Source organism: Melanaphis sacchari, unplaced genomic scaffold, assembly GCF_002803265.2.
Source record: "Melanaphis sacchari strain LSU unplaced genomic scaffold, SCAv2.0 Contig105_pilon_pilon, whole genome shotgun sequence".
In the NCBI taxonomy this organism is placed as follows: domain Eukaryota; kingdom Metazoa; phylum Arthropoda; class Insecta; order Hemiptera; family Aphididae; genus Melanaphis; species Melanaphis sacchari.
Window position 1 is genome coordinate 445,468 of NW_020270395.1, and position 13,073 is coordinate 458,540.

The 13,073-nt window shown below is 24.6% G+C and overlaps 1 protein-coding gene across 3 annotated transcripts; it reads right to left on the minus strand.

Moving 5' to 3' along the window:
- Positions 1-2,635: 2,635 nt before the first annotated feature.
- Positions 2,636-13,073, minus strand: LOC112603272 (NFX1-type zinc finger-containing protein 1-like). 3 transcript variants are annotated; one of them, XM_025351787.1, is made up of 12 exons: positions 12,914-13,073; positions 12,746-12,846; positions 8,480-10,368; positions 8,312-8,395; positions 7,838-8,109; positions 7,638-7,781; positions 7,302-7,575; positions 6,886-7,081; positions 6,683-6,824; positions 6,363-6,602; positions 5,600-5,697; positions 5,135-5,315 (listed from the first exon to the last, which is right to left on the minus strand). In XM_025351787.1, exons 3-11 carry the CDS (start codon positions 10,350-10,352, stop codon positions 5,614-5,616), a joined length of 3,309 nt encoding a protein of 1,102 aa, XP_025207572.1. In that variant the 5' UTR covers positions 10,353-10,368; positions 12,746-12,846; positions 12,914-13,073; the 3' UTR covers positions 5,135-5,315; positions 5,600-5,613. The 3 variants fall into 3 exon arrangements, with proteins under 3 accessions (XP_025207579.1, XP_025207572.1, XP_025207568.1); XM_025351794.1 differs by lacking the exons at positions 5,135-5,315; positions 5,600-5,697 and adding exons at positions 2,636-2,890; positions 2,998-3,066 and having other exon boundaries at positions 12,746-13,073; XM_025351783.1 differs by having other exon boundaries at positions 12,746-13,073.

Below are 13,073 nucleotides of genomic sequence, written 5' to 3' on the forward strand. Positions count from 1 at the left end.
ATACGTTAAACTTCTACTTTATAGAGAGCAATAACGTTGGTAGGTAGGTACACTGAAATCAGACAACGAGATTAATTAAACACTACCGTTCGGACGTTAAAACACACATTAAAACGTAGGTACTTAATATATATTATAATACCTGGTATAAAATAGAGTGATAAGTGAGTATATAATATATAATATACAGCAAGTGTAGGTACTTACTTAGTGAGTAGTGACTATGTACCTAAAATGTATGTGTTTCGATTTATTTTAATTGTTGTAATAACAGTTGATGAAAAATATTGTATTTATCTACAATTGTAGTGGCAGTCAAATACACGTTTTAAGAAGAAAAAAAAATTATCATAAATTTAGGTTGTAGTTGGTGAAACAGCAGAACATAGAAGTCCAAACCTTTTTTTCTATTTCGAATAACAATACATAAATATTGAACATAAATAATGATTATAAGAAATTAGTTGAGGATCGCACGTACGTGTATTTTTAAAAATAAATAGTTATATTTTTGCAAATTTATCTTTAATGTATACTTGATTCATTATTAAGAATTAAAAAAAATAAATAATTTTAAAAAATAAAATAATTACAAATATTACGAATAATAACATATTGTTGTTACATATTCATCAATTAGAGTTTTTTTTTTTAGAAGTAATTGTTATTTAATAACGTGTTGGTATTTTTAGAGTCTAGACGAAAATAAAATGTCTATAATTTAATTTAAAAAATGCACTATCATAGTAGTGGCGTAATTATGGGGGGAGATATGGGGATATATCCCCCCAGAGGCTTTTTTTTTTAGAAAACTATAATTAAATTCCCGTAAACACAAGTCTAGATTTTGAAATCTAAAACATCATGATTTCAGGTTGTGCCTTGTGGTATGTCATGTACTCGTGTACATAATTGAATTTCATTATCGGATATTATATTTTAGATAACGAGAGAGTGGCATAATTATATAATCTTATAGTCACTATATACCTGTGAACCGTTAGTCGATGATTATTGCAAATGCCAATCGAAAGCCTCGTATAGGCAACACGGCCGCCTCGAATATCGGTTATACTTATAAATAAATGTCGTATATTATTATTATTTATTTTATTTTTAATATACGTAACTGGCTAATAACAAACAAAATCTAATAACAACACTTGGCTATGTTTAAGGCGAAACAAATATTTAAAAACATTACCATTGTATAATTCATTTTTTGATATTGTATTTTGTTCCAAGTAAATGGATTCTTGTATAATCGACGTAAGTATATAATATTATAATGTTTTTCCAGTAATTTATAACTGAAAATAATATTGAAACGTATTTTTTTTTTAGATCGAACATAGACATGGATGAGAGGGGAGGGGAGGGGCTGGGCCGAGCATGCCCGGGTATATGAACGTGATAGCATAAAGCTATATGCTGAGCAGGATAGCCAGATTCGCCGGTTTTGCGGGGGATCCAGAACATACTATTGACGTGGATTGGCGGTGCTTGTTGGGTTCAGGAGATCTACCGGCAACTCACTGGACAGTGTGACTTATGAGCAGCGATTGTTATGGTCCTTTTTTAGGATGGATTTTATCATTCGTAGAACTATTATTATAATATTTGTTAATAATATTAATTGTGATATTACTGTTAGTATTACCTTTACCAAGGCTATTATCAATAGTACCATTACCAATCTCGTTTAAATGTTTGATGATTGTATTATTTGTATAAGATTTTTCTTTTGAAGTATTTTGTCTTATGGCATCATATACTATTTTGGGGAACCTTTTAGCAAGGACTAACAAAAGTTTGCTATAATTTTTATCCGCGATTTCTACATTTAGTAATCCTTGTTATTCTACTTCATTATTTTTTTCAATAATCTCGTCAAAATCTTTTAATGCTGATTCGTCGTATTCTATAGCCGTTTTATTCGAATTTCAGTTTAAAATATTTGAAATGTAATTTTATTTTTTTTGTCTGTCCATTGATATTCATTATATTCATTTTTGTCACAATAAATTATGATTGTATATTTTCAAAAATATATTTTTTGAATATAATATTTATGTAAAATTTAATTCTTTAAATATATGATTTAAAATTTTAAACAATAAAGGAATTATTTGTTAAAACCAGTATGTTGTTCTTTAACACATTATATAATATATTATTATCTATATATTATATTATTTATACAATAAACCTATTATTCTCAGTACTCGTTATTTATTTATACTTTTTCATAGAAAATAGTCTAAGAGTTAAATCACTGTACATAATATGTTAACTCTTGTACAAATCTGTGTAAGTATACTTGTTGTAAATGTTGTACTAAGCGCACAAAATATTTGCTTACTACACATGCAAGTTTTAAGTGTAATTTATTTGTACGGTTAATCACATTTATATCATATTATACATTTATAAAGTCTAAATTATAAAATTTTGTTAAAAATGCCTATGATGTGTTGTGTTATAACGTGTTGTGCTCTAGTCGTGGTAGTCGAAAAGCCAACAGCCCAGGAAAATTGCATTTTTTCAAGTAATTAAAAATTAACAATGCATGTTTAAACATTTATTAAATTAATGAAAATATAATTTAAGTACATAATTTTTATAAAATAGATTTCCTTCTGATGAGGCGAAAAAGCAAATGTGGGTTAAAGCTATAAAAAGAGAAAATTTTATTCCTACACGTTATAGCAAAGTTTGTAGTAAGCACTTTACAAACAACGGCTTTTACTATTTTTACATTTTAAGATTGAATGCTTAAGTAGTAATGCACAGTTTCCATCAACATTATATAGGTTTATATTGCCAGTCTCGACCACTGTCCACTTCACCAAAGCGTATGTTTTCCACTTTGAAAAGAGTAAAAACTTATCTAAGAAACACAATGGGTCAGATAATATTATTATTTTTGTAAATTACATAATAATTATGAACTTTTATTAAATTAAATACTTAATAGGAATTCTTGAATGGACTTACAATATTATCCGTGCACCGAGACATTGAGCTGAACTCCGATCACATACTAGATATTTTAGCAAAAAAAAACTAAAAAAAAAATTAATTTAATATTATAATAATTTATCAAAAATATATTAAATTTAATTTAATTGTTTACTTTATTGTCTTTGAAAACCATTATTTTATCATTTACCTCATTTAATTTATAATAATAAATTAATATAATATTATGATCTATGATATTTAATTGTCAAAGGGGGTGTGGGGGGCGTACCTCCACTAGAACGATAGTATAAACTTATATCCCACCCCAGAACCAATTCCAAATTACGCCATTGTATCATAGAGACTTTAATAAGTTATAAGTTTAATTTGTGTTACAAACGGGGCACAGCTTAAGTGGTTGGGAGCAGTTTACATTAGTTACACCATTTTAACATGGATAACATTTTGAGCACAGTTTATGTATTCCCAAAAAAATATAATACCGAGACACCCACAGATAAATTCATTTAAAAAGCGAAAAAAATAAATTAACATAGGTAAAAATAAAAATCAACTAAATTTATGTAAACTAATACAGAAAGTATCAATAACTAAAAAATGTATGATGAAATGTTAATAATATAATATTGAACCAACCAATCATAATCATTCATATTATCAAGTGTTAATATTAAAATATAGAAATAAAGATAGCGAAATATTAACAGCAAGAACGGTAACAAATTTAAAGGTAAAATTAACTTACTCGCAACTAACATAATATTTATTACAGTAAAAGAGTTCAGATTTTCAAAAGTACCTTATTATATATTTTTGTTTAAATTATTTTAGCGGAGTAATAAATGTATTTAATTTGCAATGTGTTTTTTATTTTTATCTAAATACACTTTTTATAGAAAAAAAATACTTGATTTTCTACTTTGAGTTGGGTAGTTGTTTAAATAACCAATTAGATCTAAAAATATTTCAGTACTTTTCAAAATAACTGCTGAGTACAAAAAATTTTACGAAACATTAATATTATCATATTGTAATTGTTGAGCTATCATAGTTAATACAATAATACTAATAGCTAAATAAAAATAATAATTCATAAAAACAATTCTTTATTAACCTTAGTAACCATAAAATTAGATCGCTTTGCTCAGATTCGTTTCTCATTGTGTACAATCATACTCATTAATACTCATTATAACTCATTAATAATTACATCTTGCTCAATGACGAGGTGCTGTACTGAAGAGCAGTTCAACAGTTGACGACTTAAATATTATAAAAACAAAAAATAAACTATAGAATTTTAAACGTACTATTTTTAACTTTAAGAGCATGCTTTACTAAAGATATTTTTAATATATTTTCTTTGGTTTTTGGGATATTAATTGTAGATTAATATCCAACTTGAATAGAATCCAAAATTAATCATGAACTTGATTTTTCGGTTACCTTAAAATAATCTTTAAAATGTTTACTTAAAAATATTTTCAATTATTTAATAATAATGGTAACAATAATAATTTAATGTTTTTTGGTAATAATTCCTATTTTATAATTGGTCATTTTTGTTATATTTTTCATGATCCTAAAATCTAAATTCTGCAGGTACTCTAATGATAATTTTAAAATATTAGTTAGTAATTACCTATAAATAATAATAATAATAAGTAATAACATATTATCTAATACATGATTAAATTACCAAAATATGTTCAATTTTTAGAAGTAATTACAGATATAAATAAAAATAAAGGAATTATATTAAATCTAAGATTAATTTTAAAAACCTTCATCTAAATATATTGGTTCCAAATAAGTTCCAGTGATTTTCTAATTTCTAAAATATTCAAATAAGAGTTTTGGAAAGGTTCTGGTTTTTAAACCAACTCTTTTCAATATGTTTCTAGTCTCTGTAGTTATATTTATGTTTGAAATTTAAAATGTAGTTTTAATGTTTTTATGGTTCTACTATAAACTAATAGTATTTTATTACTTTTCAAATTACAATAATAAAAATTAATCAACAGTTTAATAATTGACATGACCTTTATTTCAATTAATATCACCTTTATTAATATAAAAATAATAAAATTAAAACAATATAATATTATTTAAACAGTTCAAATATAATATAAGTTAAAATAGTAGTCACAAAACTTGTGTAGTACACACAGGTAGTATTCAGGTAGTATTATAAAAAAAAATTACAAAATAACAATTCTTAAATTTCATTTTTATACAATTTAATTATTCAATTAAAAAATATATCAATTAACAAAAGCTGTTTGGTTGTAATCACATTTATGTTTTACCTTGTTTATATATTAATGCACCTGAATAAAATAAAAATTAAAATGTATCACAAAAATAGCACATTATAAAAATATAAACATAGGTTTATAGTAAAACCTTGAGAATTCTAAATTAGTGACATATTTAGAGATGGAAGATGAAGGTATTATATAGGGTGTTTTTTAAGTATTTTTATAAAGAAACTTAATAGATTTAAGCATTTAGCTGAAAGAAACATTAATTAATAAATTGCTAGGGTCAATAATTTTATACTATACGCTTAGGAGAAGATTAAGCATGAAGCAATATGTTTCATGAATCTTACTTTTTCAAATATTTTTATAGGACCTTAATACCGGAATTCTTTTTTTCAGGAACTAATCTGTTTACATCATTCCTTGACATAATAAATTTCTGATAACCCTAATCATAAACATATTTAATTATTAATTACAACACAATTTAGTCGATTGAAACCAACTGTTGACATTCAAAATATATGATCATCAGGTATATCCATAGGCGCACACACGGTAGGACTGATTGGGTTTTAGCCTCACCTGAGCCCTTTTTTTTTATATGTAGGTGAGTACTTGATATCTAAGAAAGTAATAAGGCATTATAGCCATACAAAATAAATCAAAATCATAGATATTTACACAATTAAAGATATACTAGTTGCCCGTAGGCATAATTTTTTTCTTGTGTGACCATGACGGGGGGGGAGGGTAAGTAGTCAGATTGAATTTAGCCACACCTAACTCAGAAGTCTGTGCACGCCTACAGGTATATCAATGATAGTTAAACAATGCTTCATAATAATATATATAAGTTATTGCATAAATTATTTTCATTTAATTGTTCAGAAAGATATGTTAATAAAAATGATACTAGATTGTTAACTAATTTTGAAATAAAAAATGAAAACAACATGTTAAAACATTATTAATTATTATTAATTTTAGTTAGCATTATACACAATTTAGTATTTTCTACAAAACTGTTCATATAATTCTATATGATCATTATTTATGAGTTATGATTAAAACTAGATGAATATGACATGATTGTATTTATTTTAATTTTACCTTGCATTCTAAACATTCTACTGTGTCTGGTTCTTGAGAACAAGAGAATTCTGAAATATGTCCACATTTCATTATTATAGGAATCAGATGTGTACATGAACCACAATTAACACCACATAATTGTTTGCATAAATGCCTAAATAAACAATTTGAGTTGGGTTTGTTACATATTTGATTACAATTTAATTGTTCAAAGCATTTTTTCTCGAGTATATGCCCACAACTTAATGTTTTTTGTACCTAGAACATAAACAATTATCAAAAATTTAAAAAAATGATAAATTAAATGTTAAATGGACTTGGAATAAAAAAAAATAAACCTTAACATCACACTTTATGTTTTCTATGTCACAACACTTTCCTTTAACAATATGGCCACAATCACTAATTTGACTAATTAACACTTGACATGAACAGTCTTCATAACACATTTTATGACATTTATGATTTCTAGAGCATTTTCTAAACACAACATATATGAATTTTATTTAAGTCTTATTACTCAATAATTAAAAATTCTTACCTATTACAGACATTAGAACATTTAACCATTAAATGACCACTATCTTCAATATGACATAAATTAATACATAAATGCCCACAAGAAAGTTTAACATTACATTTCAATTTACATTCAGTGAGCCTTTGGAAATCAAAATCATTTGATGCACTTCCTATAACTTTGTTATGAATTTGACACTTCAACAATAGTTTTGGGCCTATATTATAAACATAAAAAATAATCACCTATTTATTAAAATATAAAAAACAATATTTTATGATAAAAATAATTATGTATTCAGTACACATTCGATTTGAGATAGTTTAATTGTACAATTTATTTTTATTTAAAAATTAATTGCTTTATAAAAGGTTAGGTTAATATAATGAATTAATAAATAATTTAATGACAATAGATAAATATAAATGAATCCTTACCTAATGCATTCAAATTACATAAGTATGTTTTCACATTATTCCACAATTTACTGGCTCTAGCAAGTAATTTCAAATCACCAGCAATATAAAATCCCAATCTAGCTCTAGATAAAGCAACACATACTCTATTGTCGGTCTTCAGAAATCCAATACTATTGTTATTATTACTACGCACTAATGACAATAAAACAATTTCATTTTCTTCACCTTGATAGCCGTCTACTGAAGAAACTCTAATGTCTGCCAAATGTTCAAAGGGTGGTGATTTAATCAACTAAAACAAAACAATATTTTGAAAAATAGAAAATACAATGATAGATGTATGCTTTATTTTACATTTGAAATGTATACAACTTGAGCATTATACATTGCCATAATAGTAATATCTTCTGGATAATATCCTTGTTTTAATAGATAATTTGCCAATGCAACCAAATATTTTGCTTCCGCACTATTAATGAAACTGGATAATTCATAATTCTAATAAAATTGACACATTAAATAATTATTTTAAAAATTAAATCCCAAAATTCTACTTTTTCTTCATGAACATTGTGAGTCATACAAAATACATTCATTTCAACTCCTTTAATATGTGGCCGTTCCATAACAGATGCATGATTTCTTAAATGTGGATAAATAGCTGGTGCAACTAAACCTGCAATTTCTGGACGCATGCGATGTTGTTCTGCTAATACATATGATGGAATTTTATTATTTACCATACGTTCAAACAATGAAATGTCAAGTCGATATTTTTTGCCCATGATATGATTAGCTGTTTGAGGACGCAACTGTTTATGATCGCCTAATATAATACAAAATTAATAATATTTTTGGAAACTTCAGTATTCAATCATCTTCCTACAATACAAGCAAACTTAAAAATGTCATTAATTCACAAAATTATTATTAGGTATAATAAAGTCTTAATAGTTTATAGAATCATTAAAAATGTTATAAATGTACAAAATATATTCTATTTTTGTAGCACAAATTTAATACCTTACCAATAAGAATAAGATGTTCACAATATTCTGACAATGATGCCACAATGTGAGGTTCTAAAACCTCTGCCGCTTCTTCAATTATAACTAATAAATAAATATATATATATACATAATTGTATAAGAAATATTTTTATATAATTAATATAATTTAATATAAATTATATTTACCAACAGGGCATTTAAGATTTTTAAGTAAATATCTATTTTTAGCAGCGGCAGTTGTTGTCATACCAATCACATATTTATTTTGAACTGGTTTCAAAAATCCAATTGATTTAAATTTATTCATATCTCGTCTACATTGACGAGTATTATCTTTAATATCTTTAATATTATTATATTCTTTTGTTAAATATAAACGAACCCAATTATAATATAATAACCATCGATCTCTTTTTTCTAATAAATCACGGTTATTCTGATTTTTATATTTCTTAGAAGATCCAGATTTATACAATTTTAAATGTTTGACTATGTCATCCTCTATGGTTTTCATTATTTTTAATGTATTTTCTAAATCTTTTTTTTTAGAAACATTGTCATCTTTCAGACTACGACTCATATCATTTAGTTGACATTGGATTTGGGTACAACACAATTTTATACTTTTCAAAGTTATGAAATACACTTTTTTATTAACTTCATTATTATTTAATTTTGATAATCGAGTAGAAAGTAGCTTATCTTTTTTTATAAATTCTATAGGATTTATACCATTCACAAATGAAATGTCATGTAATAACCACGCAAGTAAATCATATGAATCTTGAAACCATTTATTAAAACCATTTTCATTAAGTACTTGCTTAAGTAAAGATAAATCAACTACACCTTCATTGCGATCAACTTCTTTTATATTAAATAGATGCTCATTTTCCTTTTGTATTGAAGCTTTTACGTCTCGTTTGGCATCCACATATATGTTGGCACATTCATCCTTGCGAGCAACACTCATATTTGGAATATAGTTTACTAAAATATTACTTTTAGTACCACGCCCAAATCTTGAAATATTTCTTGTTATTTTCCATATACCCTCAAGAAATTGATCTAAGGCATGATTTGTCATACACACAACCAAAATAGGATGTTTGAGTTTCTTTGTATCATACATATTTTCAATAATAACCTTCACAATTTCTAATCCAATGTATGTCTTACCAGTGCCAGGTGGTCCTTGAATCATCACAAATTCTTTAGTTAAAGCTCCTTTAAATGCTTCATATTGATTGATATCCATATTGAATACTTCAGCTGATGGCCATTGGTCATTTTGAAGAATATCAAATGTAATCCCATTAATAGTATAAACAGAATTATCTGCTAAATAACTAGGATATAAAATTTCTCTTATACTATGAATAATATAATTCTTCATTGGGAAATTTGTTTCACACAAGTCTTGAAATACTCCCAAAACATATCTGTAAGGTTCATAAAAAACTTGGGGCTCTAATAAATCAATCGAGCTCCATTTGTATACTTCCTCAAAATCAACAACATCAACACCAACTATGCCTTTATTTAACTTTAATGTATCAGTAACAATTCCTAAACTAAATGTAGTAAATAAATCTTTTGAAAGTAATAACAAAGCACCATTTTTAAATCGTTTACTATCTTCATAGTTAAAATTCTGAGCTTGATTAGGTGTATCAAACTGTAAATACATAGTTACAGATGAATTTATTTTCTTTGTAATTTTAACATTAGCATAGTACCACATTCTGTCTATTTCTCGTTCAGGCACACTTTTATTAGCATTTATAGTTTTTAAAGTATCTCGAATAACTGAAATAAAATCTTCTCGCATGAGACGGAAAAAGTTGCTTAGGTATTCATCACAATTTTTATATGGACGATCAACACAATTTGCACTCAATAAAGGTGGACCATTGGTAATATCTTCTAATGTGGGATAAAGTGGTATACGTCTATAATCGTCAAAACAACTTACAGATGTTAAAATTGATGATTTTGACAAATCATTTTCTAACCATTTATACTTAAGTGTATAGTCTTCTTTTTTATTTTTCGTCATAATGAATGGTTATAACCTGAATAAAATAAAATGTTATTTTATACTTCATGTTGTAAATAAAACTCAAATAAATATTATATAAATATATTTGAAATTTAAAATCAGTGACTTCTTATAATAATTATTTAATAGTTAAACATGTTGACCCCTTTTAAAATACTCAATTATGATACTATTGAAATATTTACTAACAGCAATTAGTGATTTATCTAATTTAAATGTTATTAAGTTAATAATAGTAAATAAAATATTATAGTGTTAGTATTACCTAATATTTATTTTATAAAGATACAACGTAATTTTATGAAAAAATTTTACTTAAGGTCTCACTGGTGGAAAATATATCAAAATTATTTGCACATACATTAACAGAAAAATTAAATTTCAACTACTGCTAACTAAAAATCAAACCATTAATTATAAATAACTTTATAAAATTTTACTTTTAATTTATATTATATATAACACTACAATATAAATTTTTATTAACTAATATTAACATAAAATTATTCATTTATCATTTAATTACAAATATTATTACTATAAGTCAGTAAAAAACAATTAAATTATGTAATTAGTTGATGATTAATTATATAATTTTATTGAATCAAGTAAAAATTAGAAAAAGAATTAAAATTAATATTTACTCATAAAAAAATTTAATTCATCAGTATAATAAAAAGTATATTAAGATAAGTCGAGAATATATTGTCCGATAAATTGTTCACACTGTTATTTTTTAAAAACTAAAATGTCAAATTGTCAACTAATTTTGGTATCTATTATATACTTAAGAGGTTCATTATTATTTATTAGCCATTTTTATTAAATCGTGTTATTTTATAACAATGTTTGTTAACCCTAACATTAAATCTAACCAAATGCAAGTTTATTCTTGTTAGGTAAATCACAAATTATTTAAAATAAAATATCCATTGAACTGTACTATATTAGATACTTAAATATAAGAAGAAATTGGCCTATTATCCAATTTTAAAGTAAGATTATTATTTAGTAAAAATCATAGGTTTTTTTTTTATAAATTTAATTAAAGACAGTTATGGGCAATATTAAATTTTAAAATAATCTTAATTCACTTTAAAATTAAAATACAACAAAACCTTTGAGATACAATAAATAATATTCTCAGTTTAGTTGTTTATTCGGAATACCAATAAGACAAAAATAATTTGTGTGGACAGGTAGTATTTTAAAACTATTCAAAATTAAAAGAAATTCAAATACTCAAATTATTTTTTTTAAATAAAAAATAAATCCGTAACAAAACGTCAATAATAAAAAATTGAAAAATGTATTTGAAACACATTAAATTAATTTATTTGCCTAATTTAATATTAACGATATCTAAAATGTATAATACATTAACAAAATAATTGTACCTACTACCTCATAAATTTACTAAGCTTCCAAATTCTCATAAGTTATCAATAGGGTTTGGGAATTTTTGTATTTGTATGTTCTTTAACAATGACTTTAGAATAATCTAAGTAAGATAAAAATTTGTTTTAAAACTTAATAGATTGAAATACAAAAATTTTGATTGTATATTTTTGCATATTTAGCTGTTTTCTAGATCAAATGCATATTTGACAAATTTTGGCTATTTAATTGTTTTTAATAGCATATTTACACATTTTTATATGTTATGTTAAGTAAATTTATTTTAAAGGTTAATATTATTTATTTTTATTTTAATGCGGCGATCAATATACCTATTCATAAAACTAGTCGTTGCATCACCAAACGGGACAACTAGGGAAATACCTAAGAGTTCTTAAATATACCATTGTTTACCATAATTAGTTTTAAGTAAATATGTCAAAGGAAAATACATAAAAACAAATTGTCTACATTTAATAAATTAAATTTTTGCAATTACCATTAAAAAAAATTTGTTACATATTTCAGTTATTTTAAGTGCATATTTCTTACAATTGTGTACAACAAGTCTTAAACCTTAGTTACAACTTATAACCTATAAGTTATAAGTAATAATATATTAATATTTGATGATAAACATTTAAAATTTAAATATAATACAGCTATTAATTAAAAATAAATTTTTAAATAAGCAAAATGTTAATAAGAAACTATTATAAAATAGATAGTTATTTAAATTGTATATTAGTTAAAGCCACAAAAATATAAATATTTTAAAGTAGATTGCCTATATTGTAATAACGCATGCTATTACAAATTAAACTATTGTTAAAAACATAAAGATTGTATTTTTAAATTTAAATTCACAATTAAGTGAATGAATAATTTTATTGTATACCTAATACATTATGACCATCTGAATAACCAAAATTAAAATTTTAAAATTTAATAACATTATAATTTAGATGGTTTTTAAATAATAGATCATTTACCTTAGTTATAAAAAATAAAATTTCTTCCGCTACAAAATACACTAAATATTCAGTTGGGACACGGATGACGGATATTCGATCACTCCCAATTCCAATAAATGCTTAGGTACAAAAAATCAACAATATTATGCACAACAGTTCTCATCATTAGGCAATGTGTATACGTACTCATGTAATTTATTTTGTGTTGGTGTTATTAAAAGACAGTGACACTAAAAAAAAAAAGCAGATCACAGTAAAGTACTAAGGCACTAACTATCAACCAATTTGGATTATGATTATATTAATAAAAATATACACATTCATAATGATCTTCGATCATTGATCA

What these genes read in the sequence shown, in the direction of transcription:
- LOC112603272 (XM_025351787.1), bottom strand. Translation starts at nt 10,352, where the DNA reads ATGACGAAAAATAAAAAAGAAGACTATACACTTAAGTATAAATGGTTA. An exon ending in AAATCTTAAATGCCCTGTTG is followed by an intron (nt 8,396 to 8,479) that starts GTAAATATAATT and finishes TTTATTTATTAG; the next exon opens with TTATAATTGAAGAAGCGGCA. An exon ending in ACAATGTTCATGAAGAAAAA is followed by an intron (nt 7,782 to 7,837) that starts GTAGAATTTTGG and finishes CAATTTTATTAG; the next exon opens with AATTATGAATTATCCAGTTT.